The sequence below is a fragment of the Cryptococcus depauperatus genome, chromosome 6 (assembly GCF_001720195.1).
Source record: "Cryptococcus depauperatus CBS 7841 chromosome 6, complete sequence".
Lineage (NCBI taxonomy): Eukaryota > Fungi > Basidiomycota > Tremellomycetes > Tremellales > Cryptococcaceae > Cryptococcus > Cryptococcus depauperatus.
Genome location: NC_089473.1, coordinates 577664 through 599648, shown reverse-complemented (window position 1 = coordinate 599648; position 21985 = coordinate 577664). Strand labels below are relative to the sequence as shown.

Below are 21985 nucleotides of genomic sequence, written 5' to 3'. Positions count from 1 at the left end.
GTGCGAATCATCGCTGCCTCCAGAGAATCAAACAAGAACGTTGGAAAACCTTCACGATAGCAAGGCGTCAACCACTTCACAATCGATTAGAAAACGTTGTTAGTCAATCATAAGATGAAAATGAAAGCATGTTGAGGTAAGCTAGTGGGAGCGCTTTGGCTGGGATGTTGTGAAGGGTCTGTTCAAGCGGCAAAACAAAGCGTACAAAACCATATTCATCGAGAATGGTAGGATAATCAATAGATATGTGCAGCCGCTGAGTGAAGAAGGATATGTTGCTTTCTGTCATTTGTCATGCACACTTTTCATGTCCTATTTAAAAGTGAACGGGTTGGTCAACAAAGATAGATTAGATGCATATGGAAAACTTTGAATAACTTGCAAGTTTTCGAGGAATTCATACCTGAGGTAATTTCAAAACTCTCATCCGCACATTTCTTGCAGCTTCCCTCCAAACAACCACAACCCAGCGCATCGAGTCATCTCATTCAATCATCGCCGCATCCAAGCCCTAAATAAGTTAGCCGTCTTCATTATCGTAGAGACAGACCAAGTAGACTTACCAAACCATTCAAAAACATGTTGACGTTTCTCAACTTCATCTCTGCTCGTTGTGGACTCATAGACTTACTCCTTGCGCCCTGAACAGTGTACAAGATTTTGTCTCTTAGAGCAGCCACCAAAGCAGTTTGTTCCTCCTCCGTCGCATTGACAGCTAGCGCTGCTGCAAAACCCCATACCTCTGCCTCTCGTCGCTCCATTTCCACACCTTCTCTCTCAGGTAGATTCTCTCCGTTAACAAGGTAAGCTGCAGGGCCATACGCATGTTTGGCAGCTATCGAAGATGGAAAGAGGTCGGCCAACGATGGGAGTAGGACGTTAAGGAAGGCAGAGAATTGACGAGGCCAGTGCTCAATCTCAATAGGATCGGCTCCAAGAGCAACATGTGAGAGAAGAGGATCAGCAAGGGATGGTCGGATGAGTGACTGAGCTTTGGACAAAAGGGCAGTAAAAAGGACTATCCCAGGCTGGCAAGATATGTCAGTGTTTCATCCTATAGCTATACATCCATGCACTCACTCGGGTCAAAGCAATCTTCACAATGTCCAATCTCTGAACAGCCATGGCTAGTAGACCGCCCAATAGGCCAAGTTTGCATTTGTTGATTGCCGTATCCATCGCGGGTACAACATTGTACAAAAAGCCATCCGTATCTGTCTCTCTCTTTTGCCTATCCAGGCGGTCGGCTTTAGTGAGAAGACTCGAGTCTACAATGGGTGGAGGAGGTGCGCGAGCGACTACATCGAGCTGATAAAAGTTGACTACAACAAGTGACAAAAGAGTGTAAATTTTTTGATCCGGAAGTTGCAGGATAATACGGCCCAGCAGACGTTGGCCTTTTGGAGGATTGAGGAGAGAAATGAAAGGGTGAGGATTGCTGACTTCAATAGGTTCATGAACCATTAATTTGCTCCAGATTTGCTCCATCTTTGTCTGGCACTGGATGTTCCAAATCTCGAGTTCATCTCTAGCCTCAGGATGAGGAGGGTCGCGGCGAAGTTGTTCTAGTTCCAATACGTCGACGTAGAGGCCTTCAAGGGCGTACATAACTTGCTTACGTGTAAGGGGGTCCCTTTTGATGCCAGTTTGCTGATTGAGATGGGAAGCAGGGCGATTCTCCGGCTTAGTGTTTGTTGGTAGGGCCAATACTGGACGGGGTGCAGCAGCACCACCTCGAGTCACTCTACCAAGGGCCCCCTGAAGTGCAGCTAATGAAAGTGTCAGAAAAGAAATCATGAGAAAATGTGGTTCAGTGCCTACCCGTGTTTGTCGCTTTAGGATGTTGAGTTCTGCTCTCAACGAGCTTCTTAACTTGGGTAGAGAGCTTTTGCATGGTGTTCTGTCCCATTTTGCCGAAACGGTTACCTGATGGTCCACCAACACCAAATCCAAATCCAGCCGCAATTTGTACGACTGTCGGACGATCAATTTGTCCAGACTCGTGCGCTCGTCTGCTCTTCTCTAGAGCAGAGAATACTTGTGCATAGAAATCATGAACAAAAGGATCATCAGTAGCAAGTTGTGAGAGCTGGATGCGAGTGATGAAATCTTTGTCTGATGAACCCATAAAGTTGTTGTATTTGGACATTGATTTGACTTTGGTTTCAAATACCATCTTGATGTGTTCCTGAAGGGCAATAGCTTCGGCTGACGCAACGGGAGGTTGGGCGGTTCGAGTAGTAGCGGCTTGCCCAACTTGTACTCCAGATTCAATCGCGGGTGCCGAGGCATTGCTGAGTTCGGGAAACATGCTATCAAGGAGGGCTTGCTGAGAAGCATAACCGGACGGAGCCAGGGAATGGTTTGTTGGAGTCACCTGTCTAGGAGGCTCTTGCTGCTGGGGTCGAGCCTGTGTGGATGGCCCATAAGCTTGGTGTTGGAAAACTTGCGGCTGAGCTGAGGATTGAGACTGGGGTTCCTCCATCATTTGCTTCTCAAGTTCCTCCAATGATAGAATATGAGTTTCTTGCTTGACAGGCGGCTGTGTGGGGGGCACTTGAACCTGAGTAGTAGGTACAGACATAGAAGCAAATTCTGCTTCAATCTCTTCAAGACTCTTGATATGACCTTGAGAACCTGGTTGGGCATGAATAGCGGCGGGAGAAGGTTTGACATCTGGGAGGATTCAGTCACAACTAACGCCAAGATACAAAGAACGCACTAGCAGAAGGAGCAGCACCCCATGTGGTCACTTGACCAGCAGGTTTAGTCCAAGACTCCTTCAGGGCGTGAGTAGAAGGCTTGTTTCTGAGCTTTGCCTGAGACTCTGCATTCGACATGAATATAGGAACTTAACAGAAAACAAGCTGTCTCACTTGTGGTCACTGGGCGAGAAGAATAAAAGTCATCCTCAGAGAAGGCGAAAGGGTCTGCCGCAACCTTGGGTCGAAATCGAGAAGCGGTAGAAGCTACAGGACCTCTAGATAATGGCTGTTTCACCTGGGCGAAAGACGCCTTCAGCGGGTCTTCTTTTCCCAAGCCAGAGTTTTCTTCTTCTAAATACAAATGTTGATAAAGATATATCCTTTCAAACATTGCATGTAGTACTCACTGATTGCGTTGATGTCCACACCAAAGGTCGTATCATTCTTCTCATCTGCTTCTTCCAACCTCTTGTTCAAGCCTTGGCCCCATGTGTATACTTCCATCTCTTCATCATCCATTCCGCCTTCCAAAGCAAACTGTTGTCCAACGTTACTCGCATCTTGAAATTTAGATGAACTTGCAGCGACACCTTGTCCTTGTTGTAGACCTGAACGATGATCTGGAAGGGTTGTGTCGAACCCAAAGAAGCCAGACATTCCAATTCGCTCTATTGGCTGACAGCCTGAGCTTTTATATGACGGTTTTCTTTGACGAAGATTTTGAAAAAGGCTTTAAAGGAAAGATGTAAGATTGCAACTGTTGATGGATAAAAGTGCCACGAACGTATTCGCCGGATTCTTTTTTTTTTGGAGGGGGGAACAACATTCTTCTAGTACAAATTCGTGGCTAAAATATTTTGAATATCTTTTACCTTGTATCTCAATTACAAAGTATTTTCGCAGTCTCGTCTTATCGTTGACAAACTGTCAGGAAGAGGCCAATCCACACTCGGCACCAACTATGTCGCCAATATCGTAGGGCAAGAGAAAGCGCATACAAATATGGCATGCATTAGAGATATGCTCTTTACAGGCAACTTGTTGTGGGCTTGAATGTTGAGGCTGCATTGCGATGGGCAGATGATGGGCAACTGGCTACAATGTCCAAGCATGTCCTATCAACTAGCATGCTGATAGATTAGTGTGATCAAATTCTGCTCAGATTGTTTGTATGGCTGATATGCTAGGGTTTATAGGGCATTTTTTGGAAACTGAATGGCTCTTTGTCGGCGATAGAAGATAACGGTGGAGCACTTTCGCCTTGTGGGCAACATTGCCCTATGTGGGTGGTTTACGATGTTGTGAGAGATTTCACTGCTTTTTGAAACCATTATTTCATAGCTGATGGTTGACTCTAAAGCAGTCTTAGATTCAAACTTAAACGATGCTTTTGTTAATAGGACGGAAAGATACCTTATCTTATCAGTGTTCCTATCAAGTGCCACATCTCAGTTTTTATGAGATATCGCCGGCCAGTCAATCAGTGTTTGGCGCGATTATGCTCAATTCATTCAATCTTTCTCACTACAAGTCTGGAAACAAACTGAAGAAGAGGGACAACGTACAGGATGCTTGTCAAAATCTCTTACCGTGATATTCCCACCATTGCCAACGAGCGCAAGGGAACCATCCGTATCTACCTGGTTGAGCCCAATTTGCCTGGTTACCCCAATGCCAAATTTCCAGGGTGTATAGTATTTTCAGAAATTTATCAAGTCACAGGCCCCGTCGAGAGGTAAAGCGTATGATTGGCTGTGTTGTTGATCAAAAGGCTAACGGGTGTTAAATGTTCAGATTTGCTAGCAATATTGCAAGCGAAGGTTATATTGTTGCTCTACCCTCTTCCTTCCATGAATTTGAAGGCTCTGAGCCTATTCCTTACGATACTGAGGGCACGGACCGAGGCAACCGCTATAAGGTGAGCATGTTCCTCAACTCCTGGTCAGTTCTGAACGCTTATCTTTGGACTCTAGGTTGAAAAAACTGTAGAAGCCTACGATGAAGACGCCAAATTGTCTGTTGACTTGCTGACTTCTTTGCCCAACTGCAACGGTCGGGTAGCAACCACAGGTATGTGCTTGGGAGGGCACCTTGCTTTGAGAGTCAGTAGCATATTAAACACATCCATAATCATGGCGCTGATGCCCGTGGGTTTAGTGTGCCTTCGACCCTAGGGTGCTCGCTACGTTCTGTTACTTTGCTACTGAGTATATATATATCACTTTCTCCACCTGATCCACTGAGCTAATGCTTGTAATAGTGTGCATTCTGCTACTCTTGGAAAAGGCAAATACGATGATACTTTGATAAAAATAAGGAATGGCGACCTTACGGGAAAAGGCGAGATAACCATGGTCTTTGGAAAACAGGCGAGTATCCAATCATCTTCTCAACTCCGTTGATTCTGGTTTTGAGTTGCTAATAGATCGGTATAGGATACACATGTTGATCGCACTGGACGTTCTTTGATTCGCGACACAATGGACGATGCCAATGTGACTCTCTCCTTCCTAGAAGTTCAAGCCCAGCATGCATTCATCCGAGACGAGTCCTCGAAAGGGCGATGGGATGCTGCCCTCTCGAGGAGTTTGTTTGGGATGATGATGGAACTGTTCAATCGAAGAGTTGCTCGAGATCTGGGAAAACCTTCAGGAAATGAGGGTAAAGTTGAGCATATTTGTTGATCAATTCGTATTAAAATGAAATAATACTTCAGCCTAGAGGGTTGCATTATTACTATACATTCACATTTTGACACTAATATTAACAGCGATCCCGAATAATGATAAGAAAAACCAATTTTAGCCTGGAGGCATCAAAACCTCAATACTGCCTACTAAGATAAATTATGCTGTTATTTGTCCCATCCCCAATCTTATCTACAAGGATATCAATCCGATTGTCCACCTTTTGGAACGGCACACTTATTGCCCACTTGGCTGCTATTTGTCTGCCACCTTCACTCAAGACAGGTTTTGTCGAGGTAACAACGTTCTCATTCAATCTCAAGCTCAAACCTGGCTCGGGCGATTCTGTTGAAACTTGTGATGTATCGAGGTATGCAGTGATGATCATTTCGCTTGTCTTATCATCCAACAACACGGAATGTGTGAAAAGGCCCCGAATATTTTGAAGCCTCAAAATTTGTCTATTTTCAAGTTTGTTTGAGGAAAAGGTAATGTCAATAAATTTGATGATAGGCAGGGTTGGAGCTTGTCTCTCCTTTCCCTGCATACTGACCTGAGAAATCTGACTTGTGGGGGTTTGTTGTCCTGATGAAGGCCTTAACTGAGGAGAAGCCTGATGCTGGAGATGCGCGTATGATGGTGTTGAAAGCGCCCCGGTGGAGGCAGCATGTTTCCGTATTTCAAGAGACGCAGCCACTTGTCTGTAAAGCATCATCATTTGGGGAGACAACGAGTTCAGCCATGCCTGCTGCTCATGCAAAGGATATCTTTCTAACAATGCAACGATCTCTTCAGTCACCACACCAGGCAGCAAAGCAGTGTGAAAGCCAGTTTGTGACTGCGAAGATTGAGACATTGGTGGCCAGATAGCTGTATGTGGCATATGAGACAGAGGGGATCGACCGGGGATATGAGGAACAGACGCCATTGCCAAGTGAGGAAGAGGGGTCATGGAGTGACCTGGCGAATGTATGAAGGAAGGAGAAGCAGAATAGGAGGGCGGTTGTATTTGACCGGGGCGTAAAGGCGTCATGGCAACGGCTTTCGATCGATTGAGTTTTGTTCCTGGTGGGAACGATAAGCGCAACTGAACGTCATTTCGACCATGAGCCAGGATAGCCTTCAAGAATGTCAGTCCAATCCAGATGATGCCAACATTGACAGACTTTGATTTGCTTGGCGTCCTGAAAGACTTCGCTCTCGTCTGCATTGTACTCCATAGCATTGTTGCACATGAGTTCCATGTCGTCGAAAAATTCTTCCCATGTATCATATCGTCTCCCATGATGTTTTATCTGTTTCGCGGATGAGTAATTTGACGTAGAGATTCTATAACAGAAACTTGCCTCAATTTCTTCGAGAGAGATGGGATTTTGGATTGTCTTGTAATAATCCGGAAGCTCTTTGCGTTCGGGCAACTGCATGAAGATAGCAGATATATCTCTTCCGCTTCCACTGTTTAAGTGAGCTCAAATCCCAACAGATCAATCGTAAGCTTACTCAATGGCCGTAGCTTCTTTCACAGCCTTTAATACAGGCTTCACTAGCTTATACACGGAAGGTCCATCTTTTTGAGCAGCTGACACCTTTTTCCTTTTTGTGGATTCCTCATCGTTATGAGCACTACCGCCCGCCTCAGGTTGCATTGTACCGGCTCTAGAGGTAGAATTTTGTTCGCCCTCCCCCTCCGAGTCTGATTCCTCTTTGTATTTACCTGAGTTTGTTTTCTGGCTGTAGTAAACACGCGTAATTTTCTACAAGACATAAATAAGGAAAAGTTGGAGAACAATACACTCACGTGTAGCTTCTTGGCAAACTGAAACAAAAGAGAATCTTTCATGTTGTCTGCAAGAAGCCATTAGTTACTGCCAAACTGAAAAATAACATGAGACTTACATCGTTTGGCATTATTGAAAATCTGACCGATATCTGTGCAAACATCCTTCAAAGTTTGGTACTCTGCTGCCTCCAGCTTTTCCTTGACTATCTCGAGACTTATTGGATGCTTAATGGTTTCATAGTAGTCTGGAAAAGCCCTCTAATAAAGCAAAATTTGTCAACAACAGTCTGGATAGTAATAAAAAGCACAAATTGGGCTTACCTTGCTGGGTAGCTTCACAAACGGCAGGGCAAGAGGTTCGCCTCTATCATCAGATCAGCCTTGTTAAATTTGACCATAGACACATGCTCTTTGTCCTTTTCTGCCATAATCTTCTCATAAATGATCAAACCCAATTCTTTTGCCCGTGCCGGGTCTTTAGGATCCGGGTTGTTGCTCTGCTGCTGAGCAGATTGAGGAGAAGGTGATCTCCGTCTTCTTGAGCGTCCACTCTCACTGATAATTAGACTTGGATCCACCCCCAGCCGTCTCTTTGGAAGTTTCTGGCTTGGTGTAGTAGTTTGAGAGGCAGAGTCGTCTGGCTGGCCACTGGCTGACTTGTTTGCGTCATCCAAATTTGTAGCCTCGCTCTCTGCTTCTGGCTGTATTTTTTTCTTGAGTGGCATTACTGTATATGAATCTCTGGATGAATATGTTGAAAAGCAAGAGCAAGTTTAGATTGTTTGAAAGATGAGAAAAAGGCATGGATGAAGAAAGTCGACACGTTTTTGTCACGTGGTGATTTGTTGACATATATTCATTCTTCATCCACTTTTTCTTTTTCTTTTTGTTCCTGTAATGTTGAATATATAAATTTGAAAAAACATGTCAAGCCAAAACAACTCGCCATTAGGCCTCTTCATACAGCCAGCATGTCTACAGCACAAATATATCCGTCATTCAAACTCATCTCACATTTTTGAGAGGCCAGAAAGGCTCAGAGCAGTACTGTTGGGCGTGGCTGCAGCGGTTGCAAGACTGGAACAGGTAGAAGAAGCAAGTAGCGTACGGAGAAAATCTGGAGAAGAGAAGGACCTCTCTTATCTGCTTTCTTCTCTATCAATAGCATCCTCAAGCCAGCCAACTGGCCAACTGTATCTGGTGTCTAGACCGCCACCTCCAGAAAAGCCAGGACATATCCTTTTGAATCATCCTGCCGTCCAACTGGCTCATTCTCCACCACCTGAAGTACCTTTTCCATATATCGGCGAAGGATCAACAGCTAGTGCAGGAGTACTGCCAACTTCTGGTTATTTGAAAGATTTGGTCAAATGGGCAACTGAAGCTATAGAAAAGATCAGAAAGACTGGCTGTGAGATCCCTGAGGGTTTGGGACTGAATCCTGGGGATTTGTATCTTGGGCCTGGGAGCATTTTGGCGATAGAAGGAGCTGTGGGTGGATGCTGATTGCTTCGCTGGCCGCTGAGCTGACCAAACTTGTATATAGATTCAAACAGTATGCCAGGCGATGGACTATGTAGTCCAAACGGCGTCCACAGGCCCTGTAGACAGGGAGCCATCTACGCCACCAATACTAGTGCCTCCAGCAAATACTGCATCGTTTACAAAGGCATTTTGTGCAATTAGACCTCCTGGGCATCATTGCGGTGAAGGCGCTCCATCTGGGTGAGATTCGTTTAATCCATCTGGTGATTATGTGCTCATTTTTATAGGTTTTGCTATGTCAATAATGTTGTTATTGGGGCTATGCATGGTGAATAAGAGAAAATGGAGGCTCATCATTCTGATACTGAGTCTAGGCTATCTTCAACATGATATTGATCGAGCTATCATCATTGACTTTGACCTTCACCATGGAAACGGTACACAGGCTCTAGTAATGCCTCTCAATGCTGCATCATATGCCGACGACCTACAGGTAAAAGCTGGCAAACCTGTCATGATGTTCGGTAGGAATGGAAAGAGAAGAAGAGGTTGGAAAGGATTTTATGGCTCTGTTCATGATATTGTATGTCTTGATTCAATAGCTCTCGACTGACTCGTTATCTGCCATAGTACAGTTACCCTTGTGAAGTATGTTTAAGCGCTGATAAACTAATCAATGGTAACCAACCTCACATAGGATGGCAACCTTGACCTCATCAGAGACGCTTCAGTATCGTTGGCTGCCCATGGCCAATACATGTGTGTTTTTCTTTACCATTGATTGAGTGCAAAAGGGAATTTATTGAACCTTTCAATTACAGCGAAAATATCCATCTCAAGCCGTACACATCGGAAGCCGATTTCTATGCACGTATCTATCCTCTTTACCTTGCTTTACTTGAGAAAGCCAAAGTGTTCATTGAACAAACAGAAGCTAGTCCGGAAAGCACTGTCGTTTTGATCAGCGCAGGCTTTGATGCTTGTGAACACGAACATCAGGGTATACAGAGACATGAGCGTAGAGTTCCTGTAAGTTTACTCTAACAATCTCTATGGCCAAAGCTAACATCCAGGAAGGTTTCGTTCTACTCGAGGTACACTAAAGATATTGTTGCTTTCGCAGACATGTATACTGAAGGCAAAGTCGTATCTGTTCTTGAAGGCGGTTATGGCGACCGAGCGTTGACGAGCGCGGCCATGGGACATATCGTCGGTATGAAAGGCGAGCTTTCAGAAGAATGTGCTCAGTGGTGGACAAAAGAAGAACTGGACCTTGTACGTTATCCTAATTGCATGGGTTCTTGGTCTCTAACGGTCCCGGCGTAGTTGGAGAAAATTGGCAAGAGAAAAAGGGGAGGAAAGCTCACACCACTGTCTCCTGATTTGGTCTCCCACACACATCTCGTCCGAACTCACTCCCTCCTCGCACATTTTGATGGCGCAAATGTTGACTCTTTATTACCGAGTACACAGTCTACCCCTGCCACGAGGATGACTTTGAGAGATAGGAAGAAGAATGAAGATGGTGGAGGAACGAGTACAGAAGGAACGCCTATTTTCGCCTCCCGTAGAGGCGGAAAAGGTCGAGGGATAGCTACAGCAACAGACACACCAACGCACAAGTCAAAGCTGGAGATAGAATCCCAGCACACTGCAGCCAGTCCAACACTTGCCAAATTTGAACCTTTGGGAGTTAAAACACAAGAGCAAGTACAGGAGCCGGAACAACTTGTAGTTATCAAAAGGCTACCATCAGACACTCAAAAACTGGGAATCTCACCAGAACAAGAACCAGATAACACTAAAGTTGAGATGGACGACGCTATCAAGGGCATAGCTAATGTCACTTTGGAACCCGCTACATCCACAGAACCCCAGAAGACAGAAGGGATTTTGCAAACCCTTGCACTAGCACAACCATCACAAACTACTTTACCAAAAATAGTTCTTCGTATACCTGCCCGAACGACTCCTGTCGACCTTTCTTCAAACCCTACCTTCAGCCAAATACCGAGCCTGGATCGACCATTGTATCTACCCCATCCTCATCATTTTGTATCAGACCTCTCGGAGCAAAAGCCAGAAGAAGATGACATTGATGCTTCGCTAGGTAATCGCAACTAATGAAAGATATGAACCGGCCAGTAAGATTGTATCAATAACACTGAGTCATGATGTAATTCATGTTGTTTTACCAGCCCATTCTCTACATGCAGAGCTGCTTGGCCACCTCTCTGTCGTCCTACTTTGGGTAAAATGCCCACGTATGAGTAGAAACCAAGACATGCTGTCATCTAAGAGCTTTGCCATCAAAGTAGGTAGCTTTTGGCATGGCCATGGCTCAGAGACATAATCTCCGATATACAAATTGACGAACAGGTGTACAATCTAGCCCTTTACAGCTCTGGGTCTTGAATATAGGTATTCTTCTCAAGCTTTACATGTATAGTCAGTACACCCTTGATAAACTCAAATACCTACTTCTTGCTGTAGAGCATCCTTGATCTCTTCAACATGTTCCTTCTTGATCAGCACATGATTCTCATCAACTATTTCAGGATTAGCCTCAGCTTGAGAGATCCACTCAACCACCTACTGTCTCGAAGGACGAATTTAAAAGGTCCATCTCGCAGAGAATCAAGGTGTAGCAAGATTTGCTTTGCAGCTGAGTCACTGTCATGCATATGGAGTCAGAGTCGAGAGCCATGCATACAGCATAGAGACATACCAAGTGATGAGGACGCCTTGCTGTATCTTGACTCCATAACTGTCTGTAGCATTCATGGTTGTTTTTGTAAGAAAAGATGGGAATGAAAGAAAAATAAAGATAATAAAGTTGACTTTTCAACAATTGTATTTTCATCTTTTACATCTTCCTCATCTTTTATCCAAAAACCATTCAATGTTATTTCTGCGTCCAACAACCCGTCTACAACCAGTCCAATGCTTCTTCTGCCTCTCACATTCACTTCTCCAGCCACAACCCAAGAATTCTCAGCCATCAATCACCTCGAAAAGAAAAGGCAAAGATCGGATCGTTGCTATTGCTGAGCCGGGTACAAAGTCAAACTGGCAGTGTGAGAGGTGTGGCTGCTGGAATATAAGAGATCAAGTGAGCATGGCGTGGTGGCTGTAAATGGTCTTGGAGACGCAATGCTGATCTGCAGCATCATGGTACAGAAGACTGGAGAGATGATATCTGATCTCCCAGCTATGCATGATTCAGAGCTCAACTCGAAATCATTCTCTTTGAGGGGTTAGTTTTATCGTAGTAGTTGATTGGTAAGGGTGAAGCTCATGCGCTTTGTACAAAAGCTCTGCCATCTTCAAATCATTTGCCGAGGACCTCAACGTCCATGTCTGCTTCATCGTTCTGTCATAGCTGTCTTTCCAACCAGACGTTGACTATGAACATGCTCGCAAATTACCTGCCCGACGACAATGTAAGTGGCTGGTAGATAGATCATATGTGATGGCTTATTGAGTTTTCTTAGGATCCTAGTTACCCAGTGCTTTATGCTAATCTTCCAAATTATATTGCCTCACTGAATACTCGCTATCCACCTGTCTGTACGGCCTGTAGGCCCGCAGTAGAGGATGCTATGCAGAGAGCTGATGAAAAGGGCCGGATAGAAGCTTGGAATAACGCCTTGGATAGAGGGAATCGTGTGAAGGAGAGATTAGGAGGGTCGGAATGGAGAGTAAGATCGTCATATATTTTGATTTGGATACTTAGAGGAGGATTATGGTGGATAGGGATGATTTTGAGCTGGTTGCAAGGTGTTCTTGGTGAGTTATATCTCTGCAACTGGGTCTTGTTCTTACTATTCAAAGTTTGTATCGCACCGAGAAAATTACAAGCTGTTTTTGCTTGGAAACCTGTCGTTGGCATGGACATCTCGAGTTCTATTATCTTGATATTTTTTCATATTTTTTCCATTTTATGGATAGTTTGGGACCCAAATTGGCTCCATCGAGTCAGAATTCATGATCTGAAGAGGCCTCCAGGCAGAGGTATCTGGGTAGTATGTCTAATCTTTCATATTGAAGACCTGCTGACAATGATGTAGCGAAATATGCTACTAATCATGGTGTTAAGGATACTGGCTATGGCATCATTCTTGTTCGCGAACAAAGACGACACTTCAAGCCAATTGTCCTTGCTCTTTACTAGAACTGCTTTTGTTTTAGAGATTGGTGTAAGTTCTATGTGTCGCTACCTTGTCTCTACTCACGTCTGTAAGCTATTCCTACACGCTGTATCTAGAAATCAGGTCAAACAGCCAGTTACAGTTAAGCTGGTTAGGATGGCATCTTTACCTTCGCCAGCACAGACAGCTTCGACGCCACCCCATTTGTCCTTGTCACAAAACATTCCTTCCTCGTCATTCCCCTCTCATTCCAACATTCCAGCCAATCCAGTATTCGGCCAGCCTTCACTTCTCCAACCTGTAGAAGAGGCTGAACCCGAGCCCATGGACTGGGAGCCTACCCCTTCAGTCTCCAATACTGGCTTCTCTCGTCCACCTGGGTTATCGCCCGATGAAGATCTATCTAGCAAATTTGATTGGGATAAATTTGCTACCAACAAACAACGAATTTTCCCTCAGTCATCTCACGAAGAGACTGGCCTTGAATTTCTGCTTGAAAGTTGGAAAATTGGCGGTGGCTCTGAGTCTCTTCAACAATCAAAAACTCAGATAATCAAAAAAGGCAAAGTGATTAAACATAGAGATTTTGGGTGCGAAAGAGTCATCCAAGTAGTGACGTTTGGACTGGTCGTTCTTAGAATTTTGGGAATGGGCACCATTTGGATTTCGGCAACTCCACCATATTCACAAAAGCTATACATCAGCAACGTTGTTTTTCTTGCACTGGAACTTCTTGCAGCTCTCTACAGATTATACTCTGTAGTACAGGCTCATCCCACCTCTCTGCTCTCTACCTGTTTTGTCATTTTTGACGGAGTCTTCAGGGGTATGGCAATGGCAGAGTATGAGGTAACTGATATCTTGCTCGAAAGAGTAGGAAATGCAAGAAGCAAGTGTTTTAGATGGCTGTTCTGGGGATTTATGAACCTTATTGGATTATTTGTTTGATTTGCATGAGATTCACATTGTTGTATGCAACTATGCGTCGAAACCATTGTCGCTTTGCATTCAAAGGTATCACAAGACAATCTGAATAAATACAATTCCTCCATCAATTTGCTCCATTCGCTAGTATCTACATTTTGATGCTGTTGGTCAAAGATATCCTAATGGGACTCCGTTTCGTCACGCTTTCCAATATGCATTCCTTGCACTTCCATCCAACACATAAATGTAGTGTCACTGTACTTGAGCAGTTCTTCCACCTTTGATATATCCAGGGCAGCCATGAAAAAGAGCCTCTTGTCATAGATGTAAGGAGTGTTTTGCTCACAACTTCCTTTGAAAATGAAGACTCTTTGTTGTTGCTAGCATTTAGCATCGTCCTTTCATGCTTTTTGTACAATACAACGAAGTCAAGAAGAGCAAAGATTTATATAAGCGGATGTAGAAATGTAGCCAGATGGTGTGATCCGCCCAAAAGGTCTTGCAGTTTGAGGACAGTTTCGTCTCCAATAATCAGCAATCAACCCAAGTAAATCACTCGACATGGCTCTCAGCCCTTGCAGTCCTACTCTTAGCGAAATGGAATATGAACAACTTGAAACACCCACCATTACCCTCTCTTCTGGCGTCACGTCCGCCAATGTCACTCCGCCCGTTGCTACCCCTCCTGTACCTCCAGTCATGTCCAAACCCAAGATAAGGCTCAGAGTGATGAAGAAGATGCCCAAAAGGCATGGTATAACGAGGTACTTGGTGCCTATCAAGGAAGAAAGCTTCATCGGACCTCTTCTTTCCTCTTCACAGGTATGTTGTCTTTGAGAGACGTATTTATAAATCATTTCGCTCAGTTGCTGACCAAGTAAATTCTAGGAAACTATCAGTCTTCTTCAACGCGAATGTCCCTCTCTAAGTTCCGTGTCGCCATCAAAGATTGCACTCTATTTGAGGTTTGATGGCAGTACTCAAGACGCTGTAAAAGATGTCCTCTTCAAAGTGCTTCCCAGTGCTTGGCCTGAGGCAGTCAGCGAAGTTCTTCCACTGATCCATGTCAAGATCCAAAGTGAGCAAGACGTCAGCACACAGAAACAAGTCAGTGACAGGAATAGCAACATTGTTAACAAAGACAACTGTCATATCTGTTCCCTTCAGTCAAACAATTCAGCCTGTAGCAGAGGCACCCAAATATCAAGTACAGCCGCAACCCAGGGGACTGAAGCCAAATCTGATTCTCCTGTCAACGAGTTAACATGGAACGATTTGAAAGAGAATCAGATGCCTCTTGGTATCACCGGTTGGAGAGATGAAGCGGCCATTGGACCAGACTTTAGGCGGGGTTTGCTTGATTAAAAACACTTTATGCTGGAGGGATCCGTCAAATTGTAGACATATCGTTGCTATATCCGCTTTAATGTAATTAGAGATGCAAATCATCAATTGGTAGCCTAAAAAGCCAGTGTTGGTTTGGGTTACATGCAGAGAAAATAAGAAAAGCATCATCCTGAACCATTCTACTCAATCTTCTTGCGGCCTAGCCAGGACAGACTCACTTAAAAGAAGTCGCAGGATCTCATCCATCCTCGTACTACAAATCTACCAAATACTCTCCCACATACAAGACATCTTAAACCATCTGGTGAATGAGCTTGGACATTGCCTTTTCCCTGTTTCCAGCGTCACCCCCCTCGATGTAGCCGATGAATTTCCTAGGCCTCCAGCCGCCGTTGGGGTTAGAAAGCTTGAAAGGCCAAAGGGCAGAAGTTGCCTGTTTGAAGTTGGGGCCGCAGGTAGCAATCTCGTGAACGAGGTCCTCGAGACCTAAATTTACTGTCAGACTGTGTATTACAGGCATTCAAGACTTGACTTACAGATGATACCGTACTTGCCGAGTTGCTTCTCGATGATGGCATTGTCGGTGATAGGGATTCGCTGGCCGTCAACCTTGGCATATCCTCGCTTGTAGACGAGCTCTCGGATGGCCTTGATGTTAACCTCGCCGTAGGTGACATAGGGGTTGACAAGGTTCAGCATTTGCTGGGTAGCCTTGGTCACGCGAACAAAGACACCGTTGTTGATCTGGAGAAGTCGAAGAAGCTGGAGGATCTTCTTGGGTTTTGGAGCAATCTTAGAAATACTGCTCAAAAGTGAGATAATGCCACAGGTTATTGCGAAAATTTGACCAACCCCTTAAGACGGACAACAAAGTAGACCTTTGGTTGTGCAGGAATGTAAAAGTCACCAGTCTTCCTTGCCTCACGCTTGAGTCGAATGTCTTCCTTTTCGGCGCTGATGTATTCTTTAACATACTCGTCGGCCTTCTTAAAGATGACCTTTCTCTTGGCCTTTTGTGCCTGTTACAAATTTGTTAGTGTAACCCACTGGCAAATGACAATGACTAGAGCATGGAAGAAAAATTTGGTTCAGCCCCGAAAGATGGTTAATTACGGGCAGCATTGTCATGACTAGCCGTGTGCCGACAGACGTCGGTGTTATACATCATAATAGATGGTAGAGGTCAGGTTGACAGAAACACTCTACCATCCCCAAATTTCCCACTCCATATAACCCCCCCCAGCTCCAACAATCCCTCCAAACGACCATTGAAATCCTTGACAATTGAAATTCTAAGCTCACCTTCCTGGCCTCAGCAGCAGCGGTCAACTTGGCCTCGCGGGTAGCCTCGTTGGTACGCCTCTTCTTGAGCAAGGTCTCGGGGACGGCAATTTGCTATAACAAGTCTCATCAGCCCTCTTGATCTCCATAATTTCACAAGACATTGATGCAGGTGTTCGGTAGGCGCGAGCATTATCCAAAAGTTGAAAGTAATTCCACAGCCTATCCTCGACATCCTTGCACCAAGTCATTTTCACTGTTGCTTACCTCGGCAGTAGGCACACTGCAACCTTTGTCAGCGCTGTTGGTGTCTCTTACCGCCGTTGCACTTACGAAGTTGAAGGGGCCATTTTGGGTTATTTTTTTGGCTTGAGGGATGAAAAAAAGAAACAAGTCAGCAAAAGTATAAGGATGATTTCACTCTGCCCTGCTCAGATCCGCCTCATTTTTCGAGCACCAAACTCCGTGGAATAACCCCGCTTTGATTCCGTCATTTGGTTCCGCGAAACTATGTCCACTGTACATTTCTTTGAATTGTCCATTGTCAACCTTCTCATTCTAAGCGTATTCCCGCCAATTGTTTCAAAGGCTTAAACAGGTTTACGTCCTAAAAATGGTAAGTGGCTTGTAGAATGATAGCAAGGAGATGCTGAATGAATGTCAGTCTGAGCTCGCTGCCACCTACGCCGCTCTTATTCTCGCCGACGAGGGTGTTGAGATTACTGTTGGTCCATTTCTAGAGAAAAAGTTTTAGAAAATTAAATTCTGACTGGATTGTCACAGGGCGAAAAGATCGTCACCCTTGCTGAGGCTGCCAAGATTGAGATTGAGCCCATCTGGGCCACTCTCCTTGCCAAGGCTCTCGACGGTAAAGACATCAAAGACCTCCTTACCAACGTTGGCGGTGGCGGTGCTCCCGCTGCTGGTGCTGCTCCTGCTGCCGGTGCTGCTGGCAACGCTGCTGCTGAAGCCGCTCCTGTTGAGGAGAAGGAGGAGGCCAAGGAGGAGTCTGATGACGACATGGTTGGCCAACTGTTTTCATGGGTATGGAGTCGTGCTGATGAATGTTATTTAGGGCTTCGGTCTCTTTGACTAAGCGCATGGCGGTGTCGCTTATCACAATCTTCACAAAGTCTAGTGGTGTTTGCATGGCTTCATTATGCATTTACTGCTGCTTGTATCTGATTGCAGATGTTGATTATCCTTGAATTGACTAAGCTGTCTATGATGTTGAGCGTTGTTTTATCCTTATTCCCTGCATTTATGGAGCTCAAGGTTATAGCACTCACGTTTGCTGCCTTTACTCAGCACTCACTGTAAAGACTTGTTTTTTTACTCTTTGAGTTTGATTGAAAATGCATGTTTTCATTGGTATACTATATGATACGGCTAGTATCATAACTTTTCTATTAAAAGTTGTTTACTATCCCTGGTACCCTCTGAAGCCAAAGTCCTGATGTCTCCCAATTAGTTCAGGTTTTCATACATACTCAAATCAGAGATTAACAGGCTTTGAGCATGATTACTTGACACCACAGATTACTTCCTATCGCCAAAGTACCACTACAAGTGACACGAATTAATCTCTGTTGGTAGACAGCATTTACTCAACATTGGTCAGCATTTCAAAAGGGTGATCCAGCACCCAAATAGACCTTCATTTGACTTGCAGGCACTTCAATAATTCTCGCTCTGATGGTCTCCCAGTTCAGCCTTTTTGTCGCCTCATATCGATGACACCCTCCCATAGCAAAATAAAACACTTGCGGAGGACCGGTGGGGTTTGTTTTAAGAGGAGCCTTGACTTTGACAATCTCTATAGGCGTGAATGAATCTCCTCGCTATAATGGAAGTAAGCCTTATCTCAACTCTCCCTATTCATTTCATGTAGGAATCACAAACCTGCATCTCCTCCATGAAAGCCTTTACTTTGTTCTCATCCAGTTCTGAGGGCAGAGGTCTATTGACTACTCTCATAGGCACATTATGTATGGGTGCATCTTCTGAACGAGAAAAGACAGAGGAAGTAGGTTGATAGGGATTTTGAGGCTGTAGCTCAGATGGCAGGCAAGATGGGTCTTGGGTTTTGACAGGCGAATCCAATGTTGTGGACATGGCTTGATGCTTTTCGTTTAGTAGCAAAGTAAAATGCTGGTGATAGAGAAGCAAAAAGATATTCAAAATTTATCAACTTATATATTTATTTTTCAAATAATAAATGCGACATATTGGCCACTCAAAATCTATAGATAGGCGAGAAAACGATAGCCCTGTTTTCCGCTTATCAATTCGGCCGAGTTTTGAACGACATCAGTCAGCATACATAATTTGTTGATGGTTTTCCTTGACTCGTGTTGGACAGCATTGGAGCTTAATCTACCAACAGGCGAATAATGCATGGTTATAGGCGCTCCATAGACAGTCAATAGCAAGGTCAGCGATGTATTCAACCCACTAACATAATATTCATCCAAAGACTTCCAGTTGTAATCAATGCATGATGGGCTGATCTTCATGAGACTGTCACCTTGCAGTTTTTTTTTTGCCTCAACCCAAAACAGCGTTTCTAATACTGATCATTGTGCAACATGCCAGTCAAGCTTGTCGGCCCATTCTTTGTTTTTCAAAGTCAAGAGAACCTCTGCAACGTCTTTGGCGCCATTTCCGCTCAAGCAACTAGTTTTTCATGAGCACCTTCACAAGCGCTGCAGAACACACCAAGAAAACTACACTTACATGACGACGTTTCGATCTTTGGGCAGACTTTTGGCCACTTGCATACCTCCCCAAAGACCATGGCTAGACTCCAGAGCAGGGATGATGCCCTCCAACTCGGTACAGAGTTTAAATGCAGAAAGACACTGGAAATCATCGGCAACCACATACTCCGCTCTGCCAATATGCTTGAGATGAGAGTGCTCTGGACCAACAGAATTGTAGTCGAGACCTTGAGCCATGAAGTTAGCATTTTCTCCATCTTGAAGAGAAAAAAAACATACCCGCAGAAATGGAATGAGTTGGGACAAGCTGGCCTTCATTAGATTGAATGATATAGGACGCCGCGCCGTGGACAACGCCCATGACGCCTTTGCTTAGAGTGGCAGAATGGGCATCGGTGTCTATACCATGTCCACCAGCCTCGACGCCGACTAGTCTCACACTCTTGTCTTCGATAAAGTCGTAAAAAGTACCGATGGCATTGCTTCCGCCACCTACACATGCCACTACCGCATCAGGTAATCTACCAGTCTTTTCTTGTATCTGGCTTTTGATTTCCCTGCCAATGACTCGTTGAAAGTCTCGGACGATGGTAGGGAAGGGATGAGGACCAATCGCGGAACCGATGAGGTAATGTGTAGAGTCAAGACGAGTAACCCAGTCACGCATAGCCTCATTGACGGAATCCTTGAGAGTTTGAGTACCAGCAGTCACAGGGATGACTCGGCCACCAAGCATTCTGATTCTGAACACATTTAGTTCTTGTCTCCTAACATCCTCGGCACCCATATAGATATCGCACTCCATGCCAAACTTGGCACAGACGGTAGCGGTGGCAACACCATGCTGGCCTGCGCCAGTCTCTGCAATAATGCGTTTTTTGCCCAGACGTTTAGCCAGAAGGATTTGGCCAACAGCGTTATTGATCTTATGAGAACCCGTGTGGTTAAGGTCTTCTCTCCTACATAACGGATTAGAATGAGGCACAACGACGCGAAAATTAAACACACTTAAGCCAGATCTTGGCCCCACCCATTTTCTCAGTCAATCTTTCTGCCAGGTAAAGCTCGCTTGGTCGGTTCATGTAGCCATACATATCCTCAAACTCCTTCCAAAACGCAGGGTCATTCTTTGCTTCCACATAAGCAGCCTCCAGTTCGTTCAAGCAATCCACAAGGGATTCGGGAACATAGGCGCCACCAAAGAGACCGAATCGGGAGGGAAGCTTGCCGGGCGCGATGACCTTTGTCTCGGCTTCGGCCAAGGGCTCAGAAGAAGGGATGGGAAGAGGAGGCTCAATCACCGTGGGCCGCTTGTCTTTACGTCCCAAAGGGACAGGGGTTTGACCTTTGAGGGTGATTTCTCTACAAAACTCTTCCACCTTTTCAACAGCTTTCCCATTCTCATAGTTGTCAAAGATAATCTTGATAATCTTTGAACCGACCACAACAGCGTCTGCTCCAGCAGAAGTGACAAAATCAAAATGGGTGCGGTTATCGACACCAAAGCCGACCGCAAGAGGCATAGGCGTAAACGTTTGAATCCGCTTGACAAGCTCGGGGAGAGAGGCAGAGATAGCCACGTTGGCGTTGGAACCTGTCACGCCCATCTAGATCAGACGTCAGATTGGATCGTCAAATTTAGAAACACTTGCCTTTGATACAACATAGATGAACGAGTCAGCAATAGAGGTCAAAAACTTGACTCGGTCGATACTGGTTGAAGGAGCAATCAATGGAATATAAGACATTCCAGTTGAAGTGCAGATATCCCTAAATTTGACAGCCTCCTCAGGCGGTAGATCGACAACGATATAGCCATTGGCACCCGCCTCTCGAGCGTCAGAAACAGCCTTTTCCTCTCCATAAGCGATAAGAGGGTTGTAGTAGCCTACGTTTGTGCGTTAGCGATAGAGACGTCAAGTAGACTCACCCATGAACAAGACTGGCGTTTTAAGCCCTTGAGCTCGTGCCTGTCGAACGTACTCGAGACAGTCGGCATAGCTGACTTTATTTTCGATAGCAATCTATCCTCATCAGCAAAGTTTACCCTTCCACAACTCGACTCACAGTATTGGCCTTTTGAATCACTGGTCCGTCGGCAATTGGGTCACTAAAAGGCGTACCAAGCTCAATGATATCGGCACCTCCCCGTTCGAGAGCAAGCATCAGAGGAACAGTAGCATCTTTCGTAGGAAATCCTGCCGTCAGAAAAGTAACAAACGCGCTGCTCCACCGTCAGTACATTCCATCGTCAGCAAGGCCACCCACGCCTGATCCTACACAAGCATGAGCTAGTATATCTTTTGAACAGCATAGACTTGCCTGTTCCTTCTTTTCCGCATATACTCTTTTAATTGCCTCTGCCATCTTTCAAACTCAAGTATAGATGCAAAATCAAACTCTTTTCATCTTCTTATCCATCTACAACCCTTAAAATCGAGTCGGGAGGCGGACATTGCCCGATGTCCGCTTTTCTTGTATATAAATTTTCGCTTTTCCATCATCTTTTCTCTTCTTTCATTTATTTTCAACAAAGATCACCCCCATAGCCTTCTCGACAGGATGGCGAGGATCGACAGCTATGGGCTGCAACGACAGCAGACGTCGATCAGAGAGTGATTTGGGTGCTACTTTGGCTCGCCAGGAGTGAATACTATGAACAGGCGAGTCACAATGCCCCGTACATTTCCAAGCAGCAGTGGACCGTCTTGTACTTTGCTATGTGATCAGGCAGTACTTCTTGCTGGTGACTCAGCCAATAACCCAGGCGATGTGCTATCCAAGCTTCTAGCCCTTTACCTCGTCCTTGACCTGTATGCAACCTTTCCCAGCATCATTGCTCCAACCATTATACCTATCTTTTCTAATACATACATACACACATATACATGCATCTCTGCCA

The 21985-nt window shown here is 45.0% G+C and overlaps 11 protein-coding genes across 11 annotated transcripts; 5 read left to right on the top strand and 6 right to left on the bottom strand.

Moving 5' to 3' along the window:
• Positions 1-484: 484 nt before the first annotated feature.
• L203_104974 (uncharacterized protein) lies at positions 485-3362 on the bottom strand (the record flags this gene model as incomplete). Its single annotated transcript, XM_066214347.1, has 7 exons — positions 485-511; positions 564-1028; positions 1081-1769; positions 1822-2676; positions 2723-2827; positions 2877-3056; positions 3113-3362. 7 exons carry the CDS (start codon positions 3360-3362, stop codon positions 485-487), a joined length of 2571 nt encoding a protein of 856 aa, XP_066070444.1.
• A 911-nt stretch (positions 3363-4273) lies between these two features.
• L203_104973 (uncharacterized protein) lies at positions 4274-5389 on the top strand (the record flags this gene model as incomplete). The annotated part of the gene is made up of 6 exons (XM_066214346.1): positions 4274-4440; positions 4500-4623; positions 4679-4807; positions 4863-4912; positions 4966-5074; positions 5141-5389. 6 exons carry the CDS (start codon positions 4274-4276, stop codon positions 5387-5389), a joined length of 828 nt encoding a protein of 275 aa, XP_066070443.1.
• A 139-nt stretch (positions 5390-5528) lies between these two features.
• On the bottom strand, positions 5529-7897 carry L203_104972 (uncharacterized protein; the record flags this gene model as incomplete). The annotated part of the gene is made up of 8 exons (XM_066214345.1): positions 5529-6512; positions 6559-6687; positions 6739-6847; positions 6893-7146; positions 7191-7237; positions 7289-7430; positions 7494-7536; positions 7581-7897. 8 exons carry the CDS (start codon positions 7895-7897, stop codon positions 5529-5531), a joined length of 2025 nt encoding a protein of 674 aa, XP_066070442.1.
• A 199-nt stretch (positions 7898-8096) lies between these two features.
• L203_104971 (uncharacterized protein) lies at positions 8097-10781 on the top strand (the record flags this gene model as incomplete). The annotated part of the gene is made up of 9 exons (XM_066214344.1): positions 8097-8663; positions 8719-8897; positions 8945-8985; positions 9032-9240; positions 9288-9305; positions 9355-9416; positions 9479-9686; positions 9735-9932; positions 9984-10781. 9 exons carry the CDS (start codon positions 8097-8099, stop codon positions 10779-10781), a joined length of 2280 nt encoding a protein of 759 aa, XP_066070441.1.
• Positions 10782-11053: 272 nt separating this feature from the next.
• L203_104970 (uncharacterized protein) lies at positions 11054-11441 on the bottom strand (the record flags this gene model as incomplete). Its single annotated transcript, XM_066214343.1, has 4 exons — positions 11054-11092; positions 11139-11206; positions 11254-11330; positions 11386-11441. The coding sequence occupies 4 exons, from the start codon at positions 11439-11441 to the stop codon at positions 11054-11056; spliced, it is 240 nt and encodes a 79-aa protein (XP_066070440.1).
• Positions 11442-11559: 118 nt separating this feature from the next.
• L203_104969 (uncharacterized protein) lies at positions 11560-13756 on the top strand (the record flags this gene model as incomplete). Its single annotated transcript, XM_066214342.1, has 7 exons — positions 11560-11769; positions 11838-11913; positions 11973-12100; positions 12152-12446; positions 12492-12682; positions 12728-12856; positions 12902-13756. The coding sequence occupies 7 exons, from the start codon at positions 11560-11562 to the stop codon at positions 13754-13756; spliced, it is 1884 nt and encodes a 627-aa protein (XP_066070439.1).
• Positions 13757-14296: 540 nt separating this feature from the next.
• L203_104968 (uncharacterized protein) lies at positions 14297-15100 on the top strand (the record flags this gene model as incomplete). Its single annotated transcript, XM_066214341.1, has 2 exons — positions 14297-14557; positions 14624-15100. 2 exons carry the CDS (start codon positions 14297-14299, stop codon positions 15098-15100), a joined length of 738 nt encoding a protein of 245 aa, XP_066070438.1.
• A 274-nt stretch (positions 15101-15374) lies between these two features.
• On the bottom strand, positions 15375-16713 carry L203_104967 (uncharacterized protein; the record flags this gene model as incomplete). The annotated part of the gene is made up of 6 exons (XM_066214340.1): positions 15375-15568; positions 15619-15884; positions 15935-16101; positions 16385-16477; positions 16631-16646; positions 16697-16713. The coding sequence occupies 6 exons, from the start codon at positions 16711-16713 to the stop codon at positions 15375-15377; spliced, it is 753 nt and encodes a 250-aa protein (XP_066070437.1).
• Positions 16714-16976: 263 nt separating this feature from the next.
• Positions 16977-17459, top strand: L203_104966 (60S acidic ribosomal protein P1; the record flags this gene model as incomplete). The annotated part of the gene is made up of 4 exons (XM_066214339.1): positions 16977-16979; positions 17028-17087; positions 17147-17386; positions 17439-17459. The coding sequence occupies 4 exons, from the start codon at positions 16977-16979 to the stop codon at positions 17457-17459; spliced, it is 324 nt and encodes a 107-aa protein (XP_066070436.1).
• A 529-nt stretch (positions 17460-17988) lies between these two features.
• On the bottom strand, positions 17989-18478 carry L203_104965 (uncharacterized protein; the record flags this gene model as incomplete). Its single annotated transcript, XM_066214338.1, has 2 exons — positions 17989-18204; positions 18266-18478. 2 exons carry the CDS (start codon positions 18476-18478, stop codon positions 17989-17991), a joined length of 429 nt encoding a protein of 142 aa, XP_066070435.1.
• A 461-nt stretch (positions 18479-18939) lies between these two features.
• Positions 18940-21450, bottom strand: L203_104964 (tryptophan synthase, beta subunit; the record flags this gene model as incomplete). The annotated part of the gene is made up of 9 exons (XM_066214337.1): positions 18940-19039; positions 19100-19310; positions 19363-20042; positions 20092-20690; positions 20736-20971; positions 21014-21107; positions 21151-21307; positions 21352-21359; positions 21430-21450. The coding sequence occupies 9 exons, from the start codon at positions 21448-21450 to the stop codon at positions 18940-18942; spliced, it is 2106 nt and encodes a 701-aa protein (XP_066070434.1).
• Between the last annotated feature and the right edge of the window lie 535 nt (positions 21451-21985).